We start from the raw sequence: 27,496 nt of genomic DNA on the forward strand, positions 1-27,496 counted from the left end.
ATGACTGCATGAAGTTTGGCCAACTGTGTTGTTTCTTGGGTCCTGTCCTTTATTACGGACATCTTGGCCAAGAGATGAAAAGCAGCAATATCCGCTGACTCCATCATGTATGACAGGTAGCAGTGCCCATTGCTGTTCAGTTAATCCCAACTGTCTTCCCAGGTGGTCAAATGGTCTAGGGGAGGGGTAGCACTCTCCAACACCATGGCATCTGGCAAAGGAATGAGGATAGGGGAAGCCACCTTCTCCTGCAGGTGCATTATACCAGACAGCCCAGGTTTGGCTCTATCTTATCTTAAGGAGGCCTTGGTAGCTATACCGAGTTTCCAGTGTGCCGTTTCCATGACCTAAAGAGTAACAGGCTGCTGGGTATGAAAGGTGACAGGTCTGCGAGAGCCTCTATTTCCCAGACAGCCCTGCATATATTTATTTGTTGTTTTAATGAAGTATAGTACAAGGCTAAGAGGGGCAGTTTCTTGCATCAGAAGCCCTTGGGCAGCTTATGGATATCCTAAAGGTCCAGAGACTCCTGGAGGCATGACGAGAGGTTGCCTTTAGTGGAGTCCTTGAGAGCACTAATGGGAGTCCCTGTTGATTTTAATTTGGAAGTAAAATCTATAAGTAAAGAATATGTTGCTATTAGAACCCCAAAAGTACTAAATGTTGGAATGTATATCCTAAATGAATGTATCAAATGAGTCTCCTTGGAAGAGGATGCCATTAATGTAAGGTCGTATCTGTGCTCCTGGAAAAAGGCAGATGCAGTTGAGATCTGGTCTACAGATTGTATGCAATGGAAAAGCTGTAAAGGTACCTTATGGGTAGCCTGGAAAAGACTCCTTATGTCCCTGTAAGGTGGCAGCAAACTACAGCTGAGAGGCTGTTGAAATAGGCACTAAACAGAACACACTGACCAACTCTATAAGAGCAAAATATTTATCAGTATTTGAACAGAATCAGTAATCCTAATATTTAGTATTGGGTATGGGGAGACCAATAGATGGGACCACAACACTAATGCTTATAGTAACCCATCATAAGGTGACCTCTTTATATTTTTGTTATATAAATTCTTCAGTATATTAATCTTAGTATATAAATTTTGGATTTCCAATTGGATTATAAAACTTTGTTTTATTATTATATATGTATATATTATTTAATTACCTTTTACTTTCTCTGCCTGTATTTAAGGGCCTGCTTTTTTTGTTAAAAACAATTTTTTTTTAGTTTATTTATTTTGAGAGAGAGAGCATGCCCAAGTGAGTGGGGTAGGGGCAGAGAGAGACACAGTGAGAGAGAGAATCCCAAGCAGGCTCTGCACTGTCAGCATAGAGCTAGATGTGGGGCTCGAACCCATGAATCATGAGATCATGATGTGAGACGAAATCAAGAGTTGGATGCTTAACCAACTGAGCCATCCAGGTGCCCCTTGCTTTTGTTTTTATATCAGTAAGTAATTTAGGACCAGCACTGTGTTTGCTAGACTGGTATTTGCTTAGTATCTAAGACTGAAAGTCCCTGTTTTTTTCCCCTGGGCTTGTGACTACCTATAGTGTCAGTCATTTTTCCTTTGTTTTCTCCCTTTTTCAGGCTTTTGCCCTCTGAAGATTCAGTTTTCACTTTCTTTTTCTGGCTGATAAGAGGAAAAGCAGGGCCCAGGTATCTCTAGGCAACTTTTCCCTGGGATGGCCCAGTGCACAGAGTAATCAGTCCTTGCCTCACACTCCCACCTTTTAAAAAACAGAATCCTTTAGAAGGACTTGTATTTCTAGGCAGCTCAATTTTTTCTCTTTCTTTCTTTTTTTTAAATCTTCTAAATGTTGTCCAATAAGCTCCCGGTGGTCTTGAGTGGTGTCTGTTGTGAGCCGCAGCGCCCTTGTCCAGGACGTCCCAATCAACCTTAGAGGAGCTACAGTCCACATCTTGGAGAACAATGGTGGCATCAACTTTACCTGTAACATTTTTTTGTTTTGAGCATGAGATGCTTTGCATGCTGATAAGCAGAATCTCTTAAGAGCTTTCCTTTCCTCCCCCTTTTCATTAAACAGTGTATATCTACAGAATTCCAGAGATGGGACCTCTTACAACCTAGTGGTTACAGGAACAACTCACTTAAGACAGCAGCAAGTGGATGCAGATGATTATGCCCTAGACACTAGGTACTTCCATCTCCATGACTCAGATGGCCTCACTGCTGGTCAGTGCTACCCAGTCAATGAATTCAACTCCCATGGCACTGGGAGGGTGGTCACCCCTAATCCCCTTCGGAGGGAACTTTCTGTCCTGGACTCTGGGTGGTCCACCAACGTGGGGAAATATATCAAGTGCTCCCTTTAGATTGGGATATCAGGGCAATACCCAACAACAAAAAAACAACGCAATGCAGAAGCCACCAAGCTGCAAGTGCACCAAAATCAGGGGTGCCCTTTCAGGCAGGGGCTACTGACTGTTAGATATAGTTTTAAGCCAAGAGCAGTTTGAGGACATATAATTTCAATTTGGTGTCAAATCACCCAGCTTGTTGTGCCAACTGTGTTAAGATTTTTACGTGGGATTTGTTCTCAGCAGGTATGGTAAGATATACAGACACAGAGAAGATGGTCATGATGGAAGAAGTTTATACTCACAAATCCCTAAAACCAGGAGACCTGGCACACCATGCTATGCAGGGCCACAGGAGAAGGGCCAGGATTGGTCAGGAGGCCACCTCTCAAAGGGAAGGGCAAAGAATGGGTCAAAACCTTTACTGGAATTTTTGTGGGAAGGATTGAATGAGGCAGGGTAGGTACACCAAGTTTAGTGTTGGATAGTTTGAATAATTTCAGTAGACCGTGGCATACAAGGGTGGCCCTAGGGTGAATTAGGGCAGGGAGAATATTGCCTTGGTGTATGAGGGTTGGGGATATGGACTCTGGATTGGTTGGTTTGTATATGAAAGGCAGGCTCCCAAGGGAGTCCTGTGTTATCCCTAGGAATTAGCTAGTCTTGGAAGAGGGCAGTGTCACCAGGATCAAGGCCCCGAAGGCCAGAGTATAAGGAATACAGAAAACAACAAAAATATAGACAAATGCCTATTTATACCAAATAACAAGGACTCCTATGAGCTTTAACTGGAAACAAAATCAAGACAGAACTGTATACATTCCATTTTTGCAAAATAAAAATACTTCCCCATCTATATCTATATAGGTTCATATAGGATTGTAAAATGTGAAAGAACACACACACATACTTGGTTAATAATGTGGACTGTCGTCAGGGATGGGGAGAGCGATGCTCATGTGGGAGAAGAGGAACTTCCATGACAGCAGCAACATGCCAAACATCCCATTATGTAAAATTATGTTATAAAAAGATACATGGAAGAATGGCCACCAAAATGTTAGTAGTAGTTACCTTAGGGTGATATGGTTCCAGGTGACTGTTCAAAAGTCATTTGAATTATTTATAAGGAGCATGTATATTTATGGAACTAGAAAGAAGCAATACAGTTATTTGTGGCTTAGAGGAAGACTTCTTTTTAAATTAAAAAAGAAATTCCAATTTTAATGATAATTTAGCTGTCACTGGACAGTTAAGAAGAAAACAATACCCACACAAAACAGTCGCATTTTAAAAGTTTCATCAACAGAGACACAGAGGTACTCAGGATTGATGGTCATCCTTCCTCATCACTGCTGCTCCATGCATCTTCAAATGCTGGATTTAACTGTGATTTGGTTGTAGGCTAAAAAAGGGAAGGAAAAGGAAAATTTGATTGTCTTACCTCATAATTTTAAGCTCACAATAGTTATGAAATATATCAAATGAAAAGCAATTACAGTATTTTGAAAGTAAAAAAATTGTTCATTTAAAATAAAATACAATGTATGTGGGCATTATGAACCAAATTTGTGTCTTATTCTGCAGCTTTTACATTTGCTACAAGAAACACCCCACATACAATGTAAGGCAATGTAGCTTCATTTTAAATAGGCCAGAATTTATCCAAATTATCTGTGTTTCCTTCAAAGTAGTCACCTTACAAACATATACATAAATGCATTTATGTATATACCATGATGCTGCTATGTTTCTGCACGTCTTTGGAATTATGTGAAGAAGACAGCACATTAACATCCATGTTAATGGATGCTAAGAATGGATTCAGGTCTACAGTCTGACCTGATAGCCCAAGATATTAATGTTGGCAACTTTTTATTATTTAAGTGGACTTGACTTTACAAATAAGCAAATATCCATATAAGGGGAATAAGATGTTCATCAAACTAAGTAACACCATCTTTGGTCCGAAGACCAAAGTTATTAAGTAGTGAGGTTTGTTTGTTTGTTTATTTATTTAGATAGCTGGTAAAGTAGCTCAGAAGTATATGAAAAATGTGTCAAAAATGGTAACATATTTGTCATCAGCATATAGGTTTTCCAGGGAGTTTTCTTTTCAAGATAACATGCATTTGGATGGTGTTTATTTAAAACAACAAAACAGGGGTGCCTAGGTGGCTCAGTTGGTTAAGCATCTGACTCTTGATTTTGGCTCAGATCATGAGCTCATGGTTTGTGAGACTGAGCCATGAGTAGGGCTCTGCTGACAGTGCAGAGCATGCTTGGGATTCTCTCTCTCTCTCCCTCTCTCTCTGTACCTCCCCCACTTGTGCTTGCTCTTTCTCTCTCATTCAAAATAAATATATATATAAAAAATGAAACAACAAAACATCACAGTATTCTTATAAGTTTAGAGTTGTACCTAATAAAAGTAATCAGCAATTAGAGAAATATTAATTATCTGTGACATTTCAAATCAATTCACTTTCTGAGGAAAGTTTTTGTTTTTGTTTTTATTTTTTTTAATGTTTATTTATTTTTGAGAGAGTGAGCAGGGGAGGGGTGGAGAGAGAGGGAGACACAGAATCTGACAGGCTCCAGGCTCCAAGCTATCAGCACAGAGACTGATGCGGGGCTTGAACTCACGAACCGTGAGATCATGACCTGAGCCAAACTTGGATGCTTGACTGAGCAACACAGGTGCCCCGTGAAGAAAGTTTTTGAATAGCAAACTTCCTATTCTGGGGCAAATGACTCAAGGGTTTTAAGAAGGTCTCATTTTTTTTGAGTATCTGGGTATTATGAACCAAATTTGTGTCTTATTCTGCAGCTTTTACATTTGCTACAAGTGTGTTCAGACCCCAAACCCAATAATGTATTAGCACCAAGGCTACTCTTAAATAATTTGAGATAGTGCCTTGTACAACATACAGCAATGTTTTATGTTAAGAGCAACCCCTGTGTCTAAGCATGCTCATCACCTTTTTGATATGATGACTTAGAATCTTATAATTTAAACAATGATAACAGTAGAAAAGTGAGCATTTCCAGTAAATTCCCCAAGTATCAGTCAGGATAGTTAGAAAATGACATATTAATTTAAGTATTCTTTATGGCTGTTAAAGCTATAGATCAGAATCTATTACTAAACCTAATGTTTGCTATTGTCACCATTATTAAACCTTATGTTGGCTATCATCACTTAGTTGTATAAACAAAATTCCATTATATCTCAAATGTCCAGATAAAAAAACTATTGCCAAACCTCAGCTATCTATCAGCAGTCCACTGATATGCAGTCAATGACTGTAACACACTAAAGTCTGTTCATTTATTTTTTCATACAAATGTTCACTGAATTTCCTATCTTCCTAGGTTTATAATTTAACTATTAAGTTAGGTTGTTTAGTGAGTGTTAATTTAAAGATGTATATCTCTTAACTATAGAGAACAAACTGATGGTTACCAGAGGAGAGGTGGATGCAGGGATAGGTGAAATAGGTGAAGGGGATTAAAAGTACACTTATCATGATGAGCAATGAGGAATATATTGTTCCTCAAAAGAATTGTTGAATCACTATGTTGTACGCCTGAAACTAACATAACACTGTATGTTAACTATACTGGAACTAAAATTTAAAAAATAAAGATGTATTGTCCTTGGGGGTTAGGTGATTTCTTCTCCCCTACTCTATCTTTAGAAGTCTTTAACTCTGCCTTAGATATGTCCCCAAAATGTCCCTTAGTGGATAAGTCACACAAAGGTCATGCCTCCTAACTCTACTATGGAAGCCCAAGATATAACTTATTAGATATTTAAATTTCATTTGAAGACTCAAGAGAGATGCAAAATTACATTTAATTGTAAGTTATTGTTATTACAGTGAACAAAGAAGCGAAAATAATTATGTGAAAATTGAAATGAAATACTGATCAATTTTGATAAATACTGTACTAATACACAAATACTATAAATTTTACTGTTTATAGTAGTAAAGGATAATATAAATGCATTACAGTACTATCATTACAGTTACATTTTATTGCTAGAAACATCACAAATAAGACACACTTGTAATTAAAAGCTATAGTAGAAATGTTGTATATAGATATGGTACCCATATTATTGTTTGCGACTCACAGATGCAGTATAGCTACCATCTATTATTTAAGTTTTCTCTATAACATCTGCTAGTGGACATTCTTTCCATGCTTGAACATATCCACCTCAACCTCACCAGGTTGCCTGTTCTACTGACAGATCGTTGTAAATGTTATGGAGATAGAAAACCATGATTTAGAGTGGATCTAGTCCAGGTCCAAATAATGGGAAAGGAGAAGAAAACCAAACCTTACATCTACCCCATATACACCTTGATATATTCTAAATTTCTTATTGGTCATTACTGGAAATCCTCTACAGACAGAGTACAGGGCTGTCTATGTCAGCAAGTGATTTTATAGTCACCCCTGAAAAACAGGACTTTGAACTATGTAAGTCCACTTATATGCAGATTTTTTTTGATAAATACAGTACAGTATTGTTCTGTTTTTTTAGTTTATTTTGAGACAGTGCATGGGAGGGGCAGAGGAGAGCGAGAGAGAGAGAGAGTTCCAAGCAGGCTCTGCACTGTCAGTGTGGAGCCCAATGTGGGATTCAAACTCATGAACCGTGAGATCATGACCTGAGCTAAAATCAAGAGTCAGATGCTCAACCGACTAAGCCACCCAGGTGCCTCATACAGTACAATATTGTAAATGTATTTTCTCTTCCTTATGATTTTCTTAAAAGCATTTTATTCTCTCTAGCTTACTTTATTGTAAAAATACAGTTTATTATACATATACAAAATACATGTTAACTGACCGTTTTATGTTATGGGTAAGGCTTCCGATCAACACTTGTCTATTAGTAGATAAGCTATGAAGGACTCAAAAGTTACATAAGGATTTTTAATTGCATGGGGGTGTGTGTCAGTATCTGAATCCCCCTGATTGTTTAGGGTCAACTGTATATATCTATAAAGTGGTAAATAAAACATCTATGTACTGTGTGACTATCAAAATAAAGTAAGATTCTTTAAAATTTTTTTTATATGTTTATTTCTTTTCGATAGGGAGAGATATAGTGTGAGCAGGGGAAGGGCAGATAGAGAAGGAGAGACACAAAATCCAAAGCAGGCTCCAGGTTCTGAGTTTATAGCACAGAACCCCACCCGGGGCTCGAACTCACGAACTGTGAGATCATGACCTAAGCTGAACTTGGATGCTTAACCAACTGAGCCACCCAGGCACCCCAAAATACAAAATCAATGTACAGAAATCAGTTGCATTTCTATATACCAATAATGAAATAACAGAGAAATCAAGAAATCGATCCCATTTACAATTGTACCAAGAACCATAAAATACCTAGGAATAAACCTAACCAAAGATGTAAAAGATATGTATGCTGAAAACTATGGAAAACTTATGAAAGAAACTGAATACACAAAGATATGGAAAAACATTCCATGATCATGGATTGGAAGAACAAATATTGTTAAAATGTCAATACTACCCAAAGCAATCTACACATTCATTGCAATCCCAATCAAAATTGCACCGGCATTCTTCTCAAAGCTAGAACAAACAATTCTAAAATATGTATGGAACCAGAGAAGACCCTGAATAGCCAAAGTAATGTTGAAAAAGAAAACCAAAATGGGAGGCATCACAATCCCAGACTTCAGCCTCTACTACAAAGCTGTAATCATCAAGACAGTATAGTATTGGCACAAAAACACATAGACCAATGGAACAGAATAGAGAACCCAGAATTGGACCCACAAATGTACGGCCAACTAATCTTTGACAAAGCAGGAAAGAATATCCAATGGAAAAAAGACAGTCTCTTTAACAAATGGTGCTGGGAGAACTGGACAGCAACATGCAGAAGAGAAAGTGGACCACTTTCTTACACCACGCACAAAAATAAACTCAAAATGGATGAAAGACCTACATGTGAGACGAAACCACCAAAACCCTAGAGAAGAAAGCAGGTAACAACCTCTTTGACCTCAGCTGCAGCAATTTCTTGCTCGACACGTCTCCAAAAGCAAGGGAAATAAAAGCAAAAATGAACTATTGGGACCTCATCAAGACGAAAAGCTTCTGCACTGCAAAGGAAACAATTAACGAAACTAAAAGGCAACGGATGGAATGGGAGAAAATATTTGCAAATGACGTATCAGATAAAGGGCTAGTATCCAAAATCTATAAAGAGCTCACCAAACTCAACACCCAAAAAACAAATAATCCAGTGAAGAAATGGGCAGGAGACATGAATAGACACTTTTCCAAAGAAGACATCCAGATGGCAAACAGACATATGAAAAGATACTCAACATCACTCATCATCAAGGAAATTCAAATCAAAACCACATTGAGATACCACCTCACACCGGTCAGGGGGCGAAAATTAACAACTCAGGAAACAACAGATGTTGGCTCGGATGTGGAGAAAGGCTAACCCTCTTGCACTTTTGGTGGGAATGCAAACTGGTGCAGCTGCACTGGAAAAGAGTATGAAGGTTCCTCAAAAAATTAAAAATAGATCTACCCTATGACCTAGCAATAGCACTACCAGGAATTTATCCAAAGGACACAGGAGTGCTGATTCACAGGGGCAGATGTACCCCAGTGTTTATAGCAGCACTTTCAACAATAGCCAAATTATGGAAAGAGCCCAAATGTGCATCAACCGATGAATGGATAAAGAAGACATGGTTTATATATACAATGGAATACTACTTGGCAATGAGAAAGAATGAAATCCTGCCATTTGCAACAATGTGGATGGAACTAGAGGGTATTATGCTAAGTGAAATAAGTCAGTCAGAGAAAGAAATAGATCATATGTTTTCACTCATATGTGGAACTTGAGAAACTTAACAGAAGACCTTGGGGGAAGGGGAAAAAATAGTTACAGAGAGGAAGGAAGGTAAACCATAAGAGACTCTTAAATACAGAGAACAAACTGAGGGTTGATGGAGTGGGGGGTAAGGAGAGGGGAAAATGCGTAATGGGCACTGAGGAGGGCATCTGTTGGGATGAGCACTGAATGTTGTATGGAAGTGATGAATTACGGGAATCTACCCCCAAAACCGAGAATACACTGTATGCACTGTACGTTAGCTAACTTGACAATAAATTATATTAAAAAAATAAATAAATAAGCAAACAAACAAACTTAAAAAAATAAAGTATGATTCTTGATGAGAGGTCAGATTTAAACTATAATGTAGCCACCTTATAGGTCTTAGGCAGGGAAAAATGGTTAGGAGTTATATAGGCTTGCCTTGACCATGACCAAGTTTCAGGAAGAGGGCAAAAGGAAGGCAGAGTACTCAGAATATAAAAAAACAACCTGCCACTTAAATAATACATTAATCTATGCTTAAGATCATAAAACCTGTCTCTATTACCCAATGCCCTCCAATTTCTTATGGTAGCTAAATTCCTCCTCTATTTTGGATATCAGAAGAAATACCTCTAATATGTTGGTTGATAGGGAAATAAATCTAATCTCAAGGGTGGATTTGAAAGGAAACTGAAGAACAATCTGCTTCATGATTCTGGTATTTGGTGATATCGTAAACCTGTCCCTGATCCATAATGGATGGCAGAACAGGGATTCAAACCCAGTTACCAGTATTATTATTAGTTTACCTAAAACTGAAGACTAAGTGAGTGTGTACGTATGTGAGTCTGTGTTCTGTTTTGAAGCATATTACTGCACATTTCTTGGAAACTGCAGCATCATTTGATAGCTGAGATACAAACACTTAAAAATATAAAATAGTAAATACACATGTGAGGAGTAGGGTTTGGTGAAGATGGACTTCTCCTGGGATCTGCATCATGATCACAGTCATGTGCTACCTACATTCACAGGAATCTTTTGAACTAAAGTTTTGTGAAAATAATCTTAGACATACCATTTTATGAAAATGATGTCTACCTTAAAGCGTATAAACAGATTTTAAAAGACAAGGTTTTATTGCTCTAAAACTTAAATATAAGGCTGACTTGTTTTTCGGGCATCTCTATTTGCTTTCCTACTTCAGTTTAATTTCCCATATGCAAAAATCCTTCTAGATGAGGAGTTCAAACTATCACCACAACTACACAGTAAGAAATAAATAAGCCACCAGAGGCAAAGACTACCTTCATAAATTAAGCAATTTAGTTTTCTTCTAATATCCTTTCTCCATATGTAAGTCATAGATTTAATTTATTTTTATTGTTTTCATTTGGTAAATGATTGTTATACTTCCTAACATAGGCTGTAGTGTTTTAACTTGGATTTAATGTACACAGTAATTCCCAAACAGCAGGACACAGCAATTAAATAATGCAAAATAAATGGCTAAACCAAAGTATTTGGCCATATAAGCTTGCTACAGAAGAGCATCCAGTCATTTAAAAGCAGCTGTACACTAAAACTAATCAAAGCCATAATAAACCAAATTAGACATGTGGTGAAATCTGACAATATCCGTACAGCATTTGGCCAGGTGCTTGAAGATTCATCATTGCATTTTTCTTCTCTTTCATTTGGATTAGGGCCAAAAGAAAATAATTCACAGGCTTTCCACTGCAGTAACCAAAGCAGTTGCAAATTTAGGTATGAAACATATTTTTCAATAGCTGCTAAACGGCATCAACTACCCCCATAAAAACTCATTTCCATGTGATTTTGGAGAGTCATGTTTTCATAAAGGAACTAAATATATGAAAGATATTTTCAGAATTTTAAACTTGCTCTATCAATAACTTTCATCTCCATTTAGGATGCTTTGTTTTTATACTATGACTTGGTAAGATTAAGTCAAGGTGTTTCTAACTGAATTATTTATATTTTAATCTTTAAAACATTATATACGTAAATGTTGGTTTTAGATATCTGACTTCTTATATCCTAAAACTTAAGATAAACAGGGATGATTAACAGTGCTTAGTAAAAGAATCTTTGGTGGGAAAGATATCACTTTTGGACAGCGTAATACAGAGTAAAAAAAATACAGAAGCTACTACCTAAGACCAGGGAGCAGGTCCTATTCATCTTTGTTTACGTACTGCATTTTTTAAAAGTTAATTAATTTATTTAGAGAAAAAGAGAGCATGCACATGTGTATGCACACAAGCGGGGGAGGGGCTTATGTGACATAGGGGTTGAAGTGAACATAGAAAAATCCCAAGCAGATTCCACACCATTGGTGCAGAGCATGATGCGGGGCTTCAACTCATGAACTGTGAGATCATGACCTGAGCCAAGATCAAGAGTTGGAGGCTTAATCGACTGTGCCATCTAGGCATCCCTACCTACTACATTTTATTCCCATGATCATAGGTCATATTTATACCAATTTATACTCCTAACAGACTGCTCTTAGGAGTGTAAGTTGGTAAAATTTGAGAGTGTGAATAAAGAGGCTTAAAAATGTTGTATATGGTAACACAAGACATAAAATCTACTTCTAGGAATTTATCCAAATAAGCAATCAGAAATATAAACAATTTATGAACAGATATTTACCTTGATTTGTTTATAATTATTAAAAGAAATGTATCCTAATATGTAAATATTTAAGTAAATTGTGATATATAGATGAAAGCATGCTATATTATTAAAAAAAATTACAAAGAGTTATTAATGACATGGAAAAAAGACTCATTATTGAGTGAAGTAGAATGCCAAGTCCTATGCCCAAGTATATTAACTATGTTAAAAAAAAAAACACATATGCATAGGGAAAAAAAACAATGAAATAAATGAAAGTTTTAATAGTAATTCAATTTTAGAAATTTATGTCATTCTTTCAATATTTTTCTGGATTTTCCAAATGTGTTATAACAGGCAAATTATTTTCACAGTCTGAAAACAGCAAGAAATACCTTAAAAGTTTCTCTCATATGAACTAAATTAATAAAACTACCTTCTTTATGATTTACAAGTCACTGTATAAGTTGTATAAATATGACTTACCTCATCATTATCAGGAACTGGTTCATATAAGGATGGAACCCAAGCAAGTATATTGCAGTCTCTGCTACCACTATAAAGTTCCTGTAACACAGAAAGGAAACGTGATTGTGGGTCAATTTAAAGCTGGTGCCAATCTGAAATGAACTACATCATTTAAATAATTAATTCTTACGTTAGACCATTTAGATTAATTGTATTTCTACTCCCCAAAGAAAGTGAGCTGATGCCCTTTGTTTGCTTACTTAAGATGCAGTAAAGCCGTGTTCTGTATTTTAAAATATTGTTAGGATATGTCAGAGCTTGCTAATGTGAAAATTTCACAAGAAGATTCAACAACCTAGTGGTTTTTATCAATCATAGTATTCATTTATTTCAAGTGTCAGAGTAGAAAGAGGAAAAAAAATGGAATTAAGAGTTTGTCCTTCTCTGCTAACAAATGAATTTTAATAAGGACATCAATAAAGAAACCATATGAGTTTCTAACTAATAGGCCAGAAGTTCACAAAAAATATTATTTAGCTCATTATTTAGCTGCCTAACTAGCTATTGTTCAACAGAAGAGCTTTAAGAACCATATGCCATGCTTATTGAGAAGTTTCTTTTATAAGGGAAAGCTTGGGCTGATGCACAGTCTGTCAATGTCTTTATGAATATGCTGTTTACACACGCCTGAACAATGTTCATTCCCTTCCCCAAAAGAACTTAAAGAATGGGGCGCCTGGGTGGCTCAGTGGGTTAAGCATCCGACTTTGGCTCAGGTCATTACCTCATGGTTCATGAGTTTGAGCTCCGTGTTGGGATCTGTGCTCACAGCTCAGAGCCTGGAGCCTGCTTCTGATTCTGTGTCTCCCTCTCTTTATGCCCCTCCCATTCTCATGCTTTCTCTCACTCAAAAATAAATAAAAACATTAAAAAAAATTTAAGAACTTAAGGAAGGTCATATTGCTATTACTAAAAACATTCCTATGGGGCAGTGAAATAGATACTCTCATATAAAGATGGTATAAATTGGCATGATCTTTTTGGAGAAGGGAATCTCAATACATGTCAAAAGTTTTTGTATGCATTTCTAAATTTTTTTTAACATTTATTTATTTTTGAGAGACAGAGATAGACAGAGCACGAGGAGAAGAGGGAGACACAGAACCCAAAGCAGGCTCCAGCTCCGAGCTGTCAGCACAGAGCCCGACGCAGGGCTTGAACTCACAAACTGCGAGATCATGACCTGAGCTGAAGTCAGTCGCTTAACTGACTGAGCCACCCGGATTCCCCTGTATGTGTTTCTAAGAAGTCATGCCAAAGACATGCATGAAACTCAAGGATATTAGCAGTATTATATTTAAATAACAAAATATGGAAATAAATGTCCAAGAGTAGGGTAACGGTTTATATATAAATTTATGTTGCATTCATAAGATGGGATATTATATAACCATTACATTTGCTTTAATTTTTTTTAATTTACATTCAAATTAGTTAGCATATAGCACAACAATGATTTTAGGAGTAGATTCCTTAACACCCCTTACCCATTTAGCCCATCCCCCTTCCCATACCCCCTCCAGTAACCCTCTGTTTGTTCTCCATATTTATGAGTCTCTTATGTTTTGTCCCTCTCCCTGTTTTTACATTATTTTTGTTTCCCTTCCCTTATGTTCATCTGTTTTGTCTCTTAAAGTCCTCATATGAGTGAAGTCATATGATTTTTGTCTTTCTCTGACTAATTTCACTTAGCATAATACCCTCCAGTTCCATCCACGTAGTTGCAAATGGCAAGATTTCATTCTTTTTGATTGCTGAGTAATACTCCATTGTGTGTGTGTGTGTGTGTGTGTGTGTGTGTGTGTGTGTGTATACACACACACACACACACACACACACATCTTCTTTATCCATTCATTCATCGATGGACATTTGGGCCCTTTCCATACTTTGGCTATTGTTGATAGTGCTACTATAAACACTGAGTGCACATGTCCCTTCAAAACAACACACCTGTATCCCGTGGATAAATACCTAGTAGTGCAATTGCTGGGTCGTAGGGTAGTTCTATTTTTAGTTTTTTGAGGAACCTCCATACTGTTTTCCAGAGTGGCTGCACCAGCTTGCATTCCCACCAACAATGCAAAAGAGATCCTCTTTCTCCGCATTCACCAACATCTGTTGTTGCCTGAGTTGTTAATGTTAGCCATTCTGACAGGTGTCAGGTGGTATCTCATTGTGGTTTCCATTTGTATTTCCCTGATGATGAGTGATGTTGAGCATTTTTTCATGTGTCAGTTGGCCATCTGAATGTCTTCTTTGGAGAAGTGTCTATTCATGTCTTTTGCCCATTTCTTCACTGGATTCTTTGTTTTTTGGATGTTGAATTTGATAAGTTCTTTACAGATTTTGGATACTAACCCTTTATCTGATACGTCATTTGCAAATATCTTCTCCCATTCTGTCGGTTGCCTTTTAGTTTTGCTGATTGTTTCCTTCAATGTGCAGAAGCTTTTTATTTTGATGAGGTCCCAGTAGTTCATTTTTGCTTTTGTTTCCCTTACCTCTGGAGACAAGAGGCAAGAAGTTGAGTAAGTTGAGTAAGAAGTTGCTGTGGCCAAGATCAAAGAGGCTTTTGCCTGTTTTCTCCTCGAGGATTTTGATGGCTTCCTTACATTGAGGTCTTTCATCCATTTTGAGTTTATTTTTGTGAATGGTGTAAGAAAGTGGTCCAGGTTCATTCTTCTGCATGTCACTGTCCAGTTTTCCCAGCATCATTTGCTGAAGAGACTGTCTTTATTCCATTGGATATTCTTTCCTGCTTTGTCAAAGATTAGTTGGCCATACGTTTGTGGGTCCATTTCTGGGTTCTCTATTCTGTTCTATTGATCTGAGTGTCTGTTCTTGTGCCAGTACCATACTGTCTTGATGATTACAGCTTTGTAGTATAGCTTGAAGTCCGGGATTGTGATGCCTCCTGCTTTGGTTTTCTTTTTCAAGATTGCTTTGGCTATTCAAGGTCTTTTCTGGTTCCATACAAATTTTAGGATTGTTTGTTCTAGCTCTGAGAAGAATGCTGGTGTTATTTTGACAGGCATTGCATTGAATATGTAGATTGCTTTGGGTAGTATTGACATTTTAACAATATTTGTTCTTCCTCCATTACATTTGCTTTTTAAGAACATTTAACAACATGGGCAAATATTCAGTATCAACAGGCAAAAGGAGGATATAAACCAAAGAGTCATAGTGTGAGGGAAAAAAACTAGATGGACCTTCCACCAGGTATGCTTTGATTTTTCATTGAAGTAACCCTGAAAAAATTTTAAAAAGGGAACGGTGGTGGAAGAAGTCCTATCCCAATTATGCAAACATTTCTAATAGTAAACTTTTTTCCTGCTCTGCTGGTGCAATTATTTATTTTTTTTATTATTGTTCATCTCAAAAACTATTTGAAGCACGATACAATTAATATTTTTCTAAAAAAAGAGGAAAGTTTCTAGATAAAAGGAAAATAAGATAATAAAATTATTATAGGAAATATAAATGTAAAAATATTAAAGTAAATTAGATTTAGCTGTACATTATCAAACTTCCCAAAGGGAACAAAATTCTATAGACTGCATTGTTAAATCTAGAATATATAGTTACGCTAATTGTGGATGATGCAAAGATATTTTCAAATGTTCAGTGCCCTTGATCAATTTAATTTCCTGAGAAGGCAAGATACACACACACACACACACACACACACTCTCTCTCTCTCTCACACACACACACACACACATATCTCTAAGGTAACTTGGTCAGATAAGTTTACAAGGCAATATGTGGTTAAGTATTGCCACACTGGTACAAAGGAAATTCTGTAGATGTTCAAAGAAGACAGCTTACAAGAGATAGCACTTAAATTAGAATGACTAATAAAGACTTCAATTAAATGGAAAAAATTTGAAATACCGAAGTTTTGGGGATAAGTGTAGGTATTCATTTGGGAAATTAGATTAAAAAAAAAACTCAACATGTGAGACTAACTTGACAACCAGTCCTGTCAATCCTCAACAGTTGAGTATATATTTCCTTTGAATAAAGAGATTCTCCTATACAATTACAATGTATCCAGCAAAATATAAAAATTCACCATGTATTACTGCCAGCTAATTCTTAGACTCCTTTCAAGTTTCACCAATTGTCTGAATAAATGTCCTTTATAGCAGAAGGGTCCAGATTAAAATCACATGCTACACTTGGTTGTGATGTCTTCTAACTTTCCTTCAGTCTGGAATAGTTCTTCACTCTCCCCATTGGCTTTCCTGGCATTGAGAAATTTGAAGATACACACCAGTTATTTTGTGGAATGTCCTTCAAATTTTCTTGTTTCCTCATGCTTAAATTCAGGTGATGCAGCTTTGTCAGTACTATCACAGAAGGAATATCATGTAACTGGGTTACTAATTTTGATTATTTAATTAAGGTAATATATGTCAGGCTTCTTCAAGATAAAAGTACACATTTTACCTTTGCAATTAATATTTTGCAGGGAGGTACTCTGGGACTATGGCAATATCCCACTCCTCATTAGACTTCCAATTTATTAGTTTACTTACTTATACCTGAATGGATTCATGGATTCCTATTTTAGTCAATGGGTAAAATCCGTTATTATCATTATCTATTTTGATGTTACATATATCTTGTTAGATTTTTATATTTATGATCGAATTACTATAAATATCAATTTTGTCTTCAGATAGTAAATTCTGTATAATATTTAATTTGGAAAAGGGTTCTGCTGCTAAATAGATGCAAAGTATTATCCTATTTTATTTTTGAGACTTATAATTATTTTCCTTTTCAAAAATCATAATAGATATAATGGGATAAGAGTTGGAAGCTTTCTGATATGGTGCAATGATTCAAATAGGAGTGCGCAACGCCTAGAGAAATGGTATTAGGAGGCAACTTGCCTCAGGTTCCTGGGTGTCCCAGCTTGTCTCAGCTATTCCAGGAACTGGTGGGCATCAGTATCTTGGCACACTTCTAGTCCATTATAGGCACACCTGTTAGGAAGTTCTGATTTGGCGGAAAGCAATAATTTATAGTCAGGATACCCAGTTTAAAATCTTAGCTGTATCTCTGTGTGGCTCTGCACAAGAACAGAGGTATAGTATTCTAAGAATTTCTTTGAATAGATAACCATGCTCTATGAATAATTACTTGCAGCTTGGGGCAAGTCATGTCACTTCTCTGGTGTTTTAGTCTTCTCTCAGAAGTAAAACTAAATTAGAGCAGCACTAATGACAAAAGCCAAAGTATGGAAAGAGTCCAAATTTCCATCAGCAAATGAATGGATAAAGAAGATGTGGTGTATATATATATATATATATATACAATGGAGTATTACTTGGAAATCAAAAAGAATGAAATCTCGCCATTTGCAACAATGTGAATGGAACTAGAGGGTATTATGAAAAGTGAAATAAGTCAGAGAAAGACAAATATTATATGACTTCACTCATATGAGGAATTTAAGATATAAAACAGATGAACATTAAGGAAGGGAAGCAAAAAGAATATAAAAACAGGGAGGGAGACAAAACATAAGAGACTCTTAAATACAGAGAACAAACAGGGTTGCTGGAGGGGCTGTAGGTGGAGGGGATGGGCTAAATGGGTAAGGGACATTAAGGTAGACACTTGTTGGGATGAGCACTGGGTGTTATACATTGGGGATGAATCACTCGAATCTACTCCTGAAAACATTGAACTATATGCTAACTAACTGTGATGTAAATTAAAAATAAAAAAATAAAAAGTAAAAATATTTAACTCTTACATCAGGATACTGACCAATCAGAAGAGATAATAGCCATAGAGTGAGAGCAGGGTCCTGAAGGTCCCTGTTAGTTGCTGGGCTGAGGTATAATCTAGGAGGCCTCAGGAGAGGGGGTGAAGCTAGAGGCCACCTAGGGGGCTTGGTGCAACAGCTCTTTAACAAACAGTAAGATATGTATTTGAATATTTTAATACTGGCTATTGGCATACTGATGTGTGCTGGCTGAAAAATAAGCACTGTGTCAGACACAAATTAAGTAAAGAATAAACGATTAAGAGCTTTACCAGGTGATAAAATCCTTCCTAGCTCTAATAATCCATAATGTTCATTATATCAGTATTTAATTCTCATGAGCCTCAATTTCTTTACCTACAAAATAGGGAAAATACCAATATTCTTGCTCTATAAGAGACTCACTTAAAGGAACACAGGAGGTAATCTGCGCAAATATTCTCTGAAAAAAATAACCTGATTCCTTGGTAAGATGAAAGAAAAAGGTCAGGATGTTAAAACAAACATCCATAGGTTTTTAAGCATAGGTATTTAAGAAATTATGTAAATTGCATCAACTCAAAAGCAATCTGACTAGCCCCTGGCAGAAAATAAAAGAAAATCTGAGACAGATTCACATATACATAAATCAAGATACAAAAACTATATTTTGCGATTAGACACGTAGTATTACAGCTTTTCCCAAAAGACTGCCTGTAAGACATTATTTTAATTTGCTAGAGATTTTCATCTGCCAAATAAATGGAGCCCATATGCAGAAGAAAAGACTTATTTCAGTCAAGTTGCACAATATTATATTGACTCATACAAATATCCCATACTATCTAAAAATTTATCCTATATTATCCTCTATTACATAAACCCTAGCTCAAATGTGGATTAAAAGTATAATTCCTCAGACTGAAATTACAATTTACTCTTTTATATACAACTAGCCTAGCAAGCTAGCTAACTGAACATTTTAAATTCCCTTAAGTAACATTCTTACCTGGAAATGAGACTGAAATACACAGCAGTCAACACTTTTATAATGTCCCTTAAGCATAGTTATCTGTTCTCCTGAGTAAATTGTATAAACAGCAATGGTGCTACCATATGGCACGAAAACAAATTCTGAACTGCAGCCATCGGAGACAGTGAATTTCAATGCTTTTCTACTGTCATTACAAACTTTTCCATAGTTTACCTGTAGGATGTAAAATCATAGCATTACTCATTTCTTAAATCTGAATTAAAAAGACAACAAAGGGGCGCCTGGGTGGCGCAGTCGGTTAAGCGTCCGACTTCAGCCAGGTCACGATCTCGCGGTCCGTGAGTTCGAGCCCCGCGTCAGGCTCTGGGCTGATGGCTCAGAGCCTGGAGCCTGTTTCCGATTCTGTGTCTCCATCTCTCTCTGCCCCTCCCCCGTTCATGCTCTGTCTCTCTCTGTCCCAAAAATAAATAAGCGTTGAAAAAAAAAAAAAATTTAAAAAAAAAAAAAAAAGACAACAAAGACTAGAAGAAATATTTACTTAAAATATTATAACATACAACAGAAAGGGTTGTATTAAATCTAAAGAAAATGATCAATGTCCTAATAGAAACAAGGGCCAATGACATAAATGTACATTTCATATAAGAGGAAAATACAAATAGTAAAAAAAAATCCACAAAATCAAATGTTAAGCCAGAACAGAAATAAAATGCAAATTAAGGCAACCATGAATAATCATTTTATGATTTAGCAAACATTTCCAGAAACTATGAACTAGGGGTGCCTGGGTGGCTGAGTTAGTTGAGCGTCCGACTTCGGCTCAGGTCATGATCTTGCAATCTGTGAGTTTCAGCCCCACTTTGGGCTCTGTGCTGACAGCTCAGAGCCTGGAGCCTGCTTCAGATTCTGTGTCTCCCTCTCTCTCTGCCCCTCCTCTGCTCATGCTCTGTCTGTCTCCCTCTCTCTCAAAAAATAAATATACATTAAAACAATTTTAAAAAAAAAGAAACCACAAAATACTGCATACTGTTACAAGTGAGATAAACATGTTGGTGGCGCTGTAATTAGGCTATTTCTTCTAAAAGGCCAATTTATTATGCAACAAAATACAAAATGTTTTTTATGGGGGGTGGGGTGGGGAATCACCTTTTTATTTTAAAACATTTTTTTAACGTTTTATTTATTTTTGAGAGAGAGAGAGAGCAAGCAGGGGAAGGGTAGAGAGAGAGAGAGCAGCAAAGGGGCAGAGAAAGAGTGAGACAGAGGATCCGAAACAGGCTCCGTGCAAATAGCAGAAGGCCGGATGTGGGGCTTAAACCCAGAAACTGTGAGATCATGACTTGAACCGAAGTCTCACACTTAATTGACTGAGCCACCCAGGTGACCCTATTTCAAAACACTTTTAATTGTGGTAAAGTACATACAGCATAAAATTTGCCATCTTAACCATGTTTAAGTGTACAGTTAAGTGACATTACATTCACATTCTTGTGCAAGCATCATCATCAATCTCTAGAACTCTTTCATCTTGCAAAACTGAAATTCTGTACCCATTAAGCAAGAAAGATATTCTTACCCTTTGACCAAGAAACTACTCATGGGAATTTATCTTAGGGAAATAATTAAACAGCAAAAACCTATATGCCCAGAGGAATTCAAGGCAGCATTATCTAGAATGGCAAAATAACCAAAAATAGATGTAAATCCCTAATAATGTTATAACAAATCTTCAGTTTATATAGTAATTAAAAACCATAATTATGAAAATTATGCCGGAAATAAGGATAAAACTAATGTGTAAAAAAAGCAGAGAACACAGTGTGTATACAACTGCAACTCTATATAAATAATTATGGATTTAGGACAATAAAAATTCTGCAACTATATGCGAAAGGTGCAAACCCAACAACATCCGCATCTCCTCAGCAACTGGAAATGCAAACTTTCAGCTCCTATCCCAATCCTACTGTACTAGAATCCTCATGTTAACAAGATCCCTGGGTGACCTATAGGCTCATCAAAATGTGAGAAGCTTTGGGCTAAAGAAATTGATAGTCAGGGGGCACCTGGGTGGCTCAGTCGGTTAAGTGTCTGACTTCGGCCTGGATCATGCTCTCATGGTTCGTGAGTTCAAGCCCCACGTCGGGCTCTGTGCTGACAGCTTGGAGCCTGGAGCCTGCTTCAGATTCTGTGTCTCCCTCTCTCTCTGCCTCTCCCCAAACACTCACTCGCTCTCACTCTCTCTCTCAAAAATAAATAAAAAATAAACATTAAAAAAAAAAGAAATTGATAGGTTTACTTCCTGCTGATAATTTAGATTTAGCAGTTTAGGGTAGGTATAAAATGAGTAGCTAATCATTTGAGAATTATGAGCATGAAGATCACCTATGTCTCCCTTACCTATAGTTAATACTAGGGTTTAGACAGTAATTTACCTTTTCCTCTTTTCAGAAAGGTTAGTTGGGAGTGAGTGAGTGAGTGAGTGAGTGTGTGTGTGTGTGTGTGTGTATACTTCTATATTAACAAATACTGAGGTGCAAATGGACATGTGCTGATAATGTGTGGATACCACACTTGCCTCACCCACCCTTCAGGTTCACATGTGACAGAGATGAGCATACACCTTCAGCTATCCCACCACAGCAGTGGCAAAATGAAACATTAGAATATTAAACTTACAGTCTGGAGACCTGGGTTGTAGAAACCCACTCCATTACCCCACCCCCCTGTCACCTTTTCTTTCTCTCTCTCTCTCTTTTTTTTTCTTTTTTTGCCCATTATGAGTAATGATAATGAATGATTATAATGATAATGAATGATTATAATGGAGGCTAATGAATGATTTAGCCTCCAAGTTTCATTACTCTAATCTGTTAAACAGAAATAACATCATTTACCAGAGTTACTGTGAAAAACCAGATGAAATAACACATATGAGAACACCTAGAACATAAAGGTATCCAGTTAAGTCCCTAGATTTATTAATTCCTATATATATTTAAAAGTACAACATTCTCTCATTTGTGTCTTTGATCATATAGGCGCAATGGTTCATAGAATATAGTGTCATTCTACAAATAGTTGCATGTATACAAGGAGTGTGGGGAAAAAAACCACACATCTTCTCAACTACAAACACTCTGTTCCTGCTAGAAAAATTCTGAACTGCTTGACTGTGATGACCTTATTCACATTCATCAGATGATCTACCTAACTATATTCCTTCTCAAATATGAACTGGGAAGTGATGAATGAGGTACGAAGATTGAACCAGCTCTCTGACACATCTTTCTTCTTAGGTGTCCCCATTCCAAACCATTCTGTAACTTACTATCCCATCAATCTTCATAAATCACTGCTACGGTCAAATCACTTGTGGACTAAAAATTATCAATATTTTGATACATATTTTGATGATAATTTGGAATTACCAAATTTTTAATACCTGTGGAATAAAGTTCTAATAACAGGTTAAGGAAAGGAGGAATCTATCATTTACTATTGCTTACTATGTGTCATACATTATACTAGGTGACTGTCTAAAGTTCCCATTTTATGACTATGTATGCTTACTATAAAAAGCAATGTTTGATAAATAGCATGATGTCTATTATTATGAAAGTACTGTAGAGGAAGAGGCTACTTTTGGCTATGATGTGTTAAAGGTGATACATACAGACTTTGAAAAGATTTTGATAGGGGAGGATGATATGGGACTTTGGACAGGATGATGGCAAATCCAATTCCCTATCTTATGAATCCCTTTTATTGTTCCAGGAAACATACATCTGGTCACTAAATGAATACCTGTAGTGATACAGACTCCATCACAAGGCAGCTCATTCTATTATTAAACAATGATCAGCATAATCATAATAATGATAGGTAACATTTACTGAACATCAACATTTGCTGTAAATATCAGACAAAGTGCTAAATGTTTTACATGTGTTATTTCATTTAATACTCAAAACAATACTATGAGATAGTCAGCATCTCATAGGTCTTTGGGCCAGCAAATGACAGAATCAGAAAGTGAATCTAGACTACACTAATCAAAAACCACTATGCCACAATGTTGTAAATTATTTTTCCTTCATTCCATTAAGTGATGATCACAATGCATTCTAATATAAGTGAGCACTGGGTACTTGAAGGCATCTAAGCTAGACTAGAGGAGTTAAGGAGAAGTTGTGCCTGAGATGAACCCTGAAATCTGAGAAACAGGACAGGACGGAGAACAGTATTCCAAAGCAAGGTCTGGAGTTTGTACAGCAGAATGGAAAAGCAAGAGAGCAAGGTATTTTTTAAGACCTCTAAGTAGTTCAGTATGGACAGAGAAAAAAAATGGGAAAGTGGCAAGATATAAAGCTGGTGAGTTAGCAGATACAACTTATAAAGGCTTTGTGTGCAACGGGCAAAAGCATTCGGTTTTAATAACCTGTAAGCACTGAGGAAACAATGAAAGACTTCCACTGGGAGATAAATTTGGGACAAGTTAGAATGTTAGAGTAATTAAATGGAGTAATCATGAGGGCCCAGAGTGAGGCAGGAAGGGAAGACAGATATGAAAAAAAATGAAGAAGGAAGAACTAAGGGGATGTCTAATTGATTTAATAGGTGGGATAAAGAGCAGGGAAGAATAAAGGATAGATTCCCAGTTTTAGACATTGGTAATAGTGAATGATAATACCAGTATCTAAAACATTCAACACCAGAATAGCTACTATAAATTTTTTGTTCTTTTGCTGTGCCAAAAGCTGTCTCTCTGTAAATTTTCCCTATAAGTACTTGTTACGTTCTCTAAGGCAATGGTTTCCAGAGTACGGTTCACACACCTCAAGAAGACTGCAAAATAATCCATTAAGGTATTAGAAGAAAACATGAGAATTTCGATTTTTAATCTCATTTTTATTAAAAATAAGAAATTAATCTTTAATTAAACCTAGGTTCACGACAGTATTGTACAGAAGATATAAGTAATAATATATCTACTAGAAGCATGCACTTATATATCTTTTTAAAATTAAAAAAATTTTTTTCCATTGTTTATTTGGTTTTGAGAGACAGAGAGCATGAGTGGGGAGGGGCAAAGGGAGAGGAGAGGCACAGAATCTGAAGCAGGCTCCAGGTTCTGAGCTGTCAGCATACCTTAACCAATTGAGCCACCCAGGTGCCCCTGTCTTTTTAAAATTTAATTTTTTAAAAAATATTGTAAGTAAAAATTTCTTCACTTTCTCAGAATCCTTATACATTTAATACTGCTTATAATTTATCACAAGAATTATTTCCCAAAAATGTTACTCACAGCTGGATTGAAAGAGTGGAAAATGTGACAATGTGGTTTTTATATACCACATTACAAAACAAAAGCAGCAAAAGCTATTGAGGTAGATTCAGAGCCTTTAGTCACAATGGGGAAGAGGATGAAAAGTATCTCTGAAGAAGCAGAGTATCTAATCCCCAAATCAAAAATAAAGAAAATTACTCAAAGACCACATTAAAAAATAAGCTTCAGGGGCACCAAGGTGGCTTAGTCAGTTAAGCTTCCAACTCATGATTCTGGCTCAGGTCTCATAGTTCTTGAATTTGTGCCCTGAGTCAGGCTCCATGCTCACAGTATGGAGCCTGCTTAAGATTCTCTCTCTCTTCCTCTCTCTGTGCCCCTTCCCTGCTCTTTCTCTCTCAAAATAAATAAATAGGGGCGCCTGGGTGGCGCAGTCGGTTAAGCATCCGACTTCAGCCAGGTCACGATCTCGCGGTCTGTGAGTTCGAGCCCCGCGTCAGGCTCTGGGCTGATGGCTCAGAGCCTGGAGCCTGTTTCCGATTCTGTGTCTCCTTCTCTCTCTGCCCCTCCCCCGTTCATGCTCTGTCTCTCTCTGTCCCAAAAATAAATAAACGTTAAAAAAAAAAAAAAAATTAAAAAAAAAATAATAAATAAATAAATAAATAAATAAACTTAAAAAAATAAAGATAATAAAAAATAAGCTTCAGAATTTTCTGAAGAAAACAAATGTATTTACAACCTTAAGGTTAGGAGTAGATTAAATAAACTTTTTTTTTTTAATTTTTTTTTTCAACGTTTATTTATTTATTTTTGGGACAGAGAGAGACAGAGCATGAACGGGGGAGGGGCAGAGAGAGAGGGAGACACAGAATCGGAAACAGGCTCCAGGCTCCGAGCCATCAGCCCAGAGCCTGATGCGGGGCTCGAACTCACGGACCGCGAGATCGTGACCTGGCTGAAGTCGGACGCTTAACCGACTGCGCCACCCAGGCGCCCCATAAATAAACTTTTCTTATTTAACTTATGTCTTTTTTCTTGATACTTATTTTAAAGATTTAGAAGTATCTACTGAAGAGCAAAAGGATAATGGAGATGTAAAAGATGAATCCCTCTTAAGAGCAAAAGGGAAGCAAAAGAAAAAACATAAAGATTTACCTAAAAGATAAAAAATACAGATTCAAAGGGGCACACAAACTCCAATGTTTACAGCACCATTATTAACAATAGCCAAACTATGGAGAAAGCTCAAATTGACTTTCCATTGACTGATAAATGGATAAAGATGTGGTACACACACACACACACACACACACACAGACAATGGAATATTAGTCATCAAAAAGAATGAAATCTTGCCATTTGCAATGACATAGATGGAGCTAGAATGTCCTATGCTAAGCAAAATAAGTCACTCAGAGAAAGACAAATACCACATGATTTCACTCATATGTGGAATTTAAGAAACAAAATAGAAATGAGGAGAGGTGGGAGGAAGAGGAGAGAGAAACAAACCATAAGAGACTGTTAACAATTGAGAAAAAAATGAAGGTTGATGGAGGAAGGTGAGTGAGAGATAGGCTAGATGGTGATGGGTACTAAGGAGGAGACTTGTTATGATGAGCACTGGGTGTTGTATGTAAGTGATGAATTATTGAATTCATAAAAGCATACAATGGGTGAAGAGGTTATACCATTAAGAGTACTATCAAAGTATGTCAATGGTACAAATTCTATTGTTGCCGATGGACACAATCCATATATATCATTTTAAAACTAACAAGGGTCCTAATAAGGCAATATGATACAATAAAAAGTTATTTATGGTATACCTACTATTTAACAGGTACAGTACTACTTTTGACATTCTTTTAGTATCCCTAAAATTATTATTTAGGTACATAATAACCCCTCTTTACAAGATGGAGACACTGAAACTCTTACCATAGTCCTTCATAATGTCACCTTAAACAAACTGACTAATGTCCCAAATTACTAAATAGCAGGACTAAAACTGGTTTCCAATTCTGTCGGACCATGCTTTAAATATTTGAAAACAGCGTGTTTCCTCTGAGAATTGCTTTTCCTGGGATCAGTGTCCCCAGTTGTCCTCTGAAGGTGAGTTTCTGGATTACTCTAGTCATCTTTTACTTACATCAAGTCAATTTTAAAATGTATTACATTCTAAACACACTATTCATGAAATGGACTTGCTAGCAAAAACCTATAAGGTCTGAGTATCATCTTCAAGGAGAGAAAATGGAATAAAATCATATTAACAATTTTTATATATAAACTCAATACCATTTATACTTATCACATTCACCTTTGATGCACATGCCAACCTACCTCTCCAAAGTGACCCTATCACTTCTTCACTCAAAGGCTTTTAGTGGCTATTTCACCCAGAGAAAAAGCCTAAGCCCTTACAAAGGCCTGTAAGCCTATATCATCTGGTGCCTGTTTCTTCTGTTCCTCATCTCCTATTGTTCTCCTCCTTGCTTCCTCTATTTCAACACAAGAGCCTCTTAGATGTTCCCTGGGTATCCCAAGCATGCTTCTGCCTCACAGTCTTTGTATTTTCTTCCTTCCGCAGCCTGGAATGCTCTCCTTTCCAGATATCTGATGGCGCATTCCTTCATTTCCTTCAGGCCAAATGTCATCATCTTCTGAGTGAGACATACTCTGACTGCCCTATGTAAAAATGCAACTCCAACCTCCCAATACTTTCTATGCTACTTGCCTTGCTTTGCTTTTCTTCATAGCACTTGCTACAGCTAAAATATAATTTATCCATCCACCTATTTATTGAGTGATGGTTAGATGTCTTTCTTCCTCTCCCCAGAATTAAAATTCCTTGAGGATAGGACTCTCCTATGTTTTCTCTGCTGCTGTATAATACTGCCTGGAAAAGAAGTACTTAATATTTATTAAACAAATGAATAAACTGAGAAAAGAAAGGTGTGGCCTGATTAGAAACATGGTACCAGTATAATGAATGGAAGATTTTAAATTAAACTTTGCAATGCCTGAGTTTCTAGTCTGAGATATGAT

The 27,496-nt window shown here is 36.7% G+C and overlaps 1 protein-coding gene across 1 annotated transcript in view; it reads right to left on the bottom strand.

The window, feature by feature from the left end:
* Positions 1-1,413: 1,413 nt before the first annotated feature.
* The window catches only part of ERCC8 (ERCC excision repair 8, CSA ubiquitin ligase complex subunit), a 64,413-nt gene continuing 38,330 nt past the window's right edge, over positions 1,414-27,496 (bottom strand). The window contains exons 10-14 of the mRNA XM_047086864.1: positions 19,174-19,371; positions 12,356-12,436; positions 3,600-3,730; positions 3,400-3,475; positions 1,414-1,955 (exon numbers count right to left, since the gene is read on the bottom strand). Coding sequence (XP_046942820.1) covers positions 3,662-3,730; positions 12,356-12,436; positions 19,174-19,371 — 348 coding nt within the window. The 3' untranslated portion in view covers positions 1,414-1,955; positions 3,400-3,475; positions 3,600-3,661. The remainder of the gene's footprint in view (positions 1,956-3,399; positions 3,476-3,599; positions 3,731-12,355; positions 12,437-19,173; positions 19,372-27,496) is intronic.

This window comes from Lynx rufus, unplaced genomic scaffold (assembly GCF_022079265.1).
Source record: "Lynx rufus isolate CCGP_SWC_20201006 ecotype Redwood Valley unplaced genomic scaffold, mLynRuf1.p SCAF_1, whole genome shotgun sequence".
In the NCBI taxonomy this organism is placed as follows: domain Eukaryota; kingdom Metazoa; phylum Chordata; class Mammalia; order Carnivora; family Felidae; genus Lynx; species Lynx rufus.